At 42.2% G+C, this 6155-nt stretch overlaps 2 protein-coding genes across 2 annotated transcripts; both read right to left on the bottom strand.

The window, feature by feature from the left end:
* Window positions 1-594: 594 nt before the first annotated feature.
* Window positions 595-3437, bottom strand: LOC104810257. The gene is made up of 6 exons (XM_010536454.1): window positions 3148-3437; window positions 2567-2944; window positions 2346-2492; window positions 2001-2241; window positions 1379-1876; window positions 595-1289 (listed from the first exon to the last, which is right to left on the bottom strand). The coding sequence occupies exons 2-6, from the start codon at window positions 2930-2932 to the stop codon at window positions 943-945; spliced, it is 1599 nt and encodes a 532-aa protein (XP_010534756.1). The 5' UTR covers window positions 2933-2944; window positions 3148-3437; the 3' UTR covers window positions 595-942.
* A 517-nt stretch (window positions 3438-3954) lies between these two features.
* Window positions 3955-4720, bottom strand: LOC104810258. The gene has a single exon (XM_010536455.2). The coding sequence runs from the start codon at window positions 4681-4683 to the stop codon at window positions 4108-4110; it is 576 nt and encodes a 191-aa protein (XP_010534757.1). The 5' UTR covers window positions 4684-4720; the 3' UTR covers window positions 3955-4107.
* Window positions 4721-6155: the final 1435 nt, after the last annotated feature.

Here is a 6155-nt window from a genome sequence, read left to right on the forward strand (position 1 = left end):
TGCCATCACATTTTGAACATCCATACCCGTCAAAGGGACCTCGAACTCACAACATTCGTGTCCAATCGTTTTCATCACACAAGTTTTGTTTGCTCATTTGACCCTCATTTCATATTTACATTTTCACAAACACCTTGCAATCAATATTTTCTATCACCCTTGATCTAATTTAAAGTTAGATTAACGCAACCTAGTCCTCGTGATCGACCCCGATACTACAACTACCGTATACTTGCGGATAGTGGTACAAATCGGGTTATAAATTTAGAACTCGGTGCGTGCGCATCAAACGACACCGAATTTTTCGGTACGATTCGATTTGGAGTGATATCGAGTTTTTCGATACTATTTGAATTGTTCGGTACGATTCGATTCGAAAATGACACCGAATTTTCGAAAATGGCACCGAATTTTCCAGTACGATTCGATTCGAAAATGTATCGAATTTTTTTACGATTCGATTCAGTACATTTTCGAATTTTTTGGCACAATTCGATTCCGAATTTTTCGATACCATTCGATTCGGAGCGGTATCGAGTTTTTCGATATGATTCGATTCGAAAACGAGACTATTGCTGTAAATCTTGGCTGAGATTACAGTCAAAACTCCCCCTCCTTTTTTATAAATGTTTTTTTGAGAGTACAATTAAAGACAGTGGTGGGCCAATAAAACCCAAATACAAGTAATGATGGAGGAGGGCCCAAATATTCAAAAGGCCCAATTTAACAGTTTATGTTTGCCTTGCTTGTTTGTTGACGGCATCTGGAGCTGCTGATTCATTAACATTATGGAAAAAGATTGTGTCATCAAAGTCAATGCATTTTGGAGGAAAATCCGTCTCCAATCAATTGCAAGATTCATCAGGGAGCTTTACCAAAATTCAATTTGCTGCGCATATGAATCTCTGCTCTCCTCTCCTAAATTGGACATCCAACCTTTCCTCAATCATCGTTTGCGGTCCCAGAGCGTCTGCGTTTAGATCCATTATCACCCAAACGCAAATCCACGCATAAATCTCCGTTTCTCAACCCCCCGACAATGTTATCCGACGGGGCTGTTGTCATTACCGAGCTTCCATTGGAGAAGCTGGGCATGAACTGGAGCTCCACGCTTGGATGACCCCCTCCGCTTTCCTCTCTCTCTTCCACCTGAAACTCCTGTCCCTTCCCCTCTTCTTGCTCTGTGAACCTCTCCCCTGCATCTGCCCTGTCTCTGTGGAGATCAACGCATGGTGGTGACGAGTCTGCTACCATGGAGCCTGACGCCACCCGTTGCTCCTGCACCGCCGCTGTACGAAACCACCCCAACAAGGCATGATATTCAATTCAATGGTTTAGTATGTGTTTCAAAGAATGATTTTTGTAACCAAAATCTCACCTTTGAACGCTTCATCGGTGGAAATGAGATCGAGCTGGAGGTGGGTGAGAAGGCGGCCGAGATCGACGCCGGTGGTCCAGCATTCTGGCGACTCTCCAACCTTCAGTTTCAGCCTTCCGCGGCTACCGGTGCCGCCCCATATGATCCCAATCGGCCGAGGATTCTCGCCCTTCATCACGATGAGGCTCCCGCTGTCGCCGTCCAGATCGAACGGCCTCCTGTGATTCTCGCCCACCACGAGGAAATCCGTGAGGAAGCTGACGCCTCTCTCGTCATTGTACTCCAGTGCGTAGGCCAGCACGCTTCCGGTGGTGACGCCCGAGCTTCTTCCGACCTTCACCACCTCTTTTCCGACAATACTACCGACCGGCGACTGTAACTCAACGGCTTTGACACCTCCAATCTCTCCGATGCCGCCTTTGACGGATGTTGTGACTCTTGACATGTCGAAGTCGTCAGCGAAGGGGATGAACGCGCCGTCTGCTCTCACAAACGTCTCTGCATGGTGGATGGGATCGCAAAGTCTCAAGATTCTCAGACAAGAACCTTAACTAAGAGGAAACCAATACAGTTTGCGTCCATTTGTACGTAGATCATCGACAAAGCTAGTTGGGTGGCTGACCTGGATTGGAGCAGGCGAAAATGCCGTACCAGAGATCATCGGTGATGAAGGAAGTGGCCCTCTCGACGGCACCGAGGTAGAGACCAGGCCCGAGCGTGGGTGGAAGAGGGTGAAACATCTTCTGGCTGGGGTAGTCTAAGTTCACTGCTACATGCCGATTGGTCAGAAACCCAACCTGTCGGCTCCCAGTTTGGCTCCTTACTATTGCCCCTAGAGTTCCACACGTCTCCTGACTCGCCACCTTCCGGTATAAAGAGATTCATTTGAAACTTAAATCCAAAGAAGAAAAAAAAAAAGAAATCATTTGAAGGAGGAGGAGGAGGAGGAGGCTGAATATATATATACCTGAGAGCCTGAACCGATTAAGGGATCACTGCCTTGGAGATCATCTACGATCTCGGTGTAGAAATGTTCTTTGGGAATGGGCCGATCAGGTTCTCCGAAATACGAGAACTCCACCACATCCACATCACACCATATCCCCCCTGGTCCCTGTAACACAACAAACATATTCAGTCTTCTTTTCAGACAAAACATCAGTTTAACATTCCAAGAATCATCCAAACCTCCAAAGCAGTAGGAAGGCACTGAAGAGGGCTGAGCCATTGTTTATGTACTTTCCGGGAGACGAAGACAATAATGGCTGGAATATCGGTCAGGACACCATGCCTGATCCGAAACCCGATGGCCGTACCAAGAGTGTAACACCTCAAGATTTTGCTGTGAAAAGCTCGGATGGTCATGAGCTCGAGCAAGGTGGTGGCACGCTGGCCTTTGGGGTCAACGCAGGTGATGGGTTCGGGAGAAACCTCCTTCTGTAAGTTTGAGAAATAGTTAGCCCTCTCTTCTGCCGCATCGTTCAGTCTGCTTGACGTCGGCCAGGAGAAGTAAGCCGCCGCGCTGCACTCGCAGTGTTGGCCGAACTGTTGCATTCTTACCAAAATCTGTTTACCAATACTAACATCATTCTAAAGATAACACAAAGAAACTGTAATCCGAGAGCAAATAGATATTGAATTTTCAGAAAAAAGCAAAAGTAGCAGTACGACTTAATCGTGATGCAAGAACACGGAGAAGTTGGATTTCTAAACCAAATAACCGAACAGAAACGAGGACAAGACATCAATGGTGATGCAAGAACACATACCGACGAGCAAAAAAAAGAAAATCCGTCGTGGAGTGAATCAACAGAAGTGGAGATCAGACGTGAAACCGATCCAAAACTCAGTTCCAGACAGATCCATTGAAACTGGACAGATTCGAACGTGTCTTGTAGCAGATTGCAGTTACGGCAGGGAAACGACAGCCACGAATCGACAGGAACCCCTGCAACTAATGAGAATGAGCTTAGCAAGGGTAAAGTTAGAAGCTTTCTTTTTTTCTCTTTAACAAAATTGCATTTCTTTGGAAAGTTGACAACTTTAGGCTTTAGGCAGAAACAAAGCCATCTTGGTTTGCATCTATATATATTTGTATAAGTGGGTAAGTGGGTGGTGGTATGACGTGTGATTTAGGTCCAGCTTTTGTAATTGGAATCTTTCTCTGCAATGCAATGTTTTGGGCTTCATTTCGGCCCATCAAATGATTTGTTCGGCCCAAATTCCAGTTTTCTTGATCGTGTTGCATTCAACAACCCAATTAGATTACAAGACAAAGCTTAGTGATAATAAAGTACATTATAATTATATTATCGTAATCCGAAAAGTTCGTTATAATAAAATTCTATCCAAAAGGTATAGTATCTTGAAGGCTAATCAAGAAGAGATAAAAAAGAAATCTTTTCATTTATTCCTCAATCTAAGAATCTCCTCCGAAGCGATAATCTTAAAGTGTATATATCATATCTGGCATATTCAAAGTTAGGAATGGAAATTCCATACGTACGTATAGTTTGATTATAATACAATAGTATTATACTACCGATCCTAGCTAATTCAAAGAACAGCACACGATGAAGAAGAAAGCAAATCCATGTACGTCCAAATGTCTTATTAATGATGGGCAACCATGATTACCAGATGGGTAAGCCAAAGATTTAAAAAAAACAATGAAAATCAGTGCTAATTTAACCACACATAAAACAGTTGATCCCTTTTTATTCGGATGATCATGGAGAGAGATAGAGATCCGCTAATTCGTCGAGAGACTCGAGAATGTAAGACTGATCGCCGTTGTCGAGCATCCAGAGGAGATGGTCGAACAGAACGACCTCGCACTTCACCAGAATTACGCAGTTGCAATCCCCGTCGTGTCGCTTCTCTATGAGAGCGTTCAACAAGGGGTGCTTCAGGTGTTGCTTGCTGATCACGTAACGCTTCCTCGTACGGCCCACCAGCACTGTCTCGCTGGATCTAGGGTTTTGTTCCTGTGCATCTTTCACGGCTTCTACGTCTCTTGCCGACTGAGATCTCAGGCTGCTGTAAGATGACGTACGACCCAGATGTCTCGATATGCTCTTGCATTTTCTCAGCATCATCATGCTCATCTTCTTCATCCTGATCTCTTTTTTCCTTTTTTGGGTTCTTCGTGTTCCGGCTTCTCTTTTTTTTGTTTGAAGATGAGAAGCAAGGGAAGAGAGAGAGAGAGAGAGAGAGAGAGAGACTTGAAACACACTCAAAGAGAGAAGGGTATTTATAGAGGAGCGCTGGTATGTCTCTGTTATTAGGGTTCCTAACGAATACATACGATTGGGAACATTGATGGAGGAATATTTCACAAAAGCATGGGTTAAAGGGTCAAAGTTCACATAAATCAATTGCCTTTTTTTTTCCTTTGAAATACCTCACGTTTTCATAATATTTATAGTCATCACCGGTTGATCGAACTAAACGAATTTAATCAAAGCATAAAAATAACTATTTTCCAGATTTTTATTTTATATAATTATATACATTCACACAAAAGGTTTTGCAATGTATAGCATCCGAAATATCTGGCATACATATTCCATCAAAATCAATTGGCAAACAATATCCGATAGGCGGATACATGGAATGTGTAAGTATGTCTCCAGTGTATACAACATAGTATATATGTATACATGATCACCGTATATATACACATACGTCATATATGTGTGAGGGAGAAGTGAGAAGGTGGGTATGACGTCCTTGTAAGTTAGGGTGATGGATGTGGGGTCCGAAATTTGCAGCTGAACCAATCTTTGAAACGACCTTACCAAGTTATCTCTTCAGACATTATTATAATTTTAAAATAAAACGTATTTGTAACATGAATGACTCTTCAAAATATATATATATATATATATATATATATAATATACACAATCACTTTATGGATGACACTAGCTAGTACTGTAAAAATATCACACGACGTGAGTTTGGTATAAATGGTTTTATTATTAGGGTAAGATCGATTGATACATATGTTAGAAGCGGATTCGATATTAAACGGAAGACGGAGATTTACACGGAATGTTAGGATGGATTCTCCACCACATGAGAATATGTAATCATATCGGAGAAGGATTCAAGTTACATGGTAACCCGACAAAGACGGCGCACGTGGACGGTTTTTGTCTCGTTCTTCACATGCTCTCTTCTTCCCTAACCCCACCTTCTTCATCATCATTCCTTCCCTTTTCATTATTATTAGTACATAAATGATATCGTTACTATATGTGTTTATATATTAGATCTTTGTTCTACAGCTTCATATACAGTACCACATGCAAAAAGGATTGCGGACAGAAACTAAGGTCAAATTAATACTAGGATTATCCCGGCCGGATGCATGATTTACACTTTTTGTGTGCGTATGTTTTGTTATAAAAAATAGGCGCAAGTGTGGGTGAAGAGATAAAATCATGATGGGAACACATGGAAACCACTTGCGTGGTGCAGTCAGCAGAGTGAATGATGCATATAATATGGTATGATAACACAAAATGGATGGTTTCGGTTATGGGTATGGGCCGTTAACGTCGGATGCGCCTTCTTGCTTGTCTGCTCTTGTAAAGGGGGGAAAAGAAAGCGATATAACAAAATAAATATGCAACACTTGGTCATCTATCTGTCTTCTTGACGAATAAATTCTCCTGTAAAAAGGACAAAATGTGGTATATATACATGCACACATCTGTAGATATATATATATATATATATATATATATATATATACATACTAAATACGAGC

The sequence above is a fragment of the Tarenaya hassleriana genome, unplaced genomic scaffold, assembly GCF_000463585.1.
Source record: "Tarenaya hassleriana unplaced genomic scaffold, ASM46358v1 Cleome18, whole genome shotgun sequence".
In the NCBI taxonomy this organism is placed as follows: Eukaryota; Viridiplantae; Streptophyta; class Magnoliopsida; order Brassicales; family Cleomaceae; genus Tarenaya; species Tarenaya hassleriana.

Coding starts and splice junctions, on each gene's coding strand:
- LOC104810257 (XM_010536454.1), bottom strand. CDS start 2,932: ATGCAACAGTTCGGCCAACACTGCGAGTGCAGCGCGGCGGCTTACTTC. Junction 2,242..2,345: donor TAATCGGTTCAGGCTCTCAG/GTATATATATAT, acceptor TTATACCGGAAG/GTGGCGAGTCAGGAGACGTG. Junction 1,877..2,000: donor TTTCGCCTGCTCCAATCCAG/GTCAGCCACCCA, acceptor TCCACCATGCAG/AGACGTTTGTGAGAGCAGAC.
- LOC104810258 (XM_010536455.2), bottom strand. CDS start 4,683: ATGTATTCGTTAGGAACCCTAATAACAGAGACATACCAGCGCTCCTCT.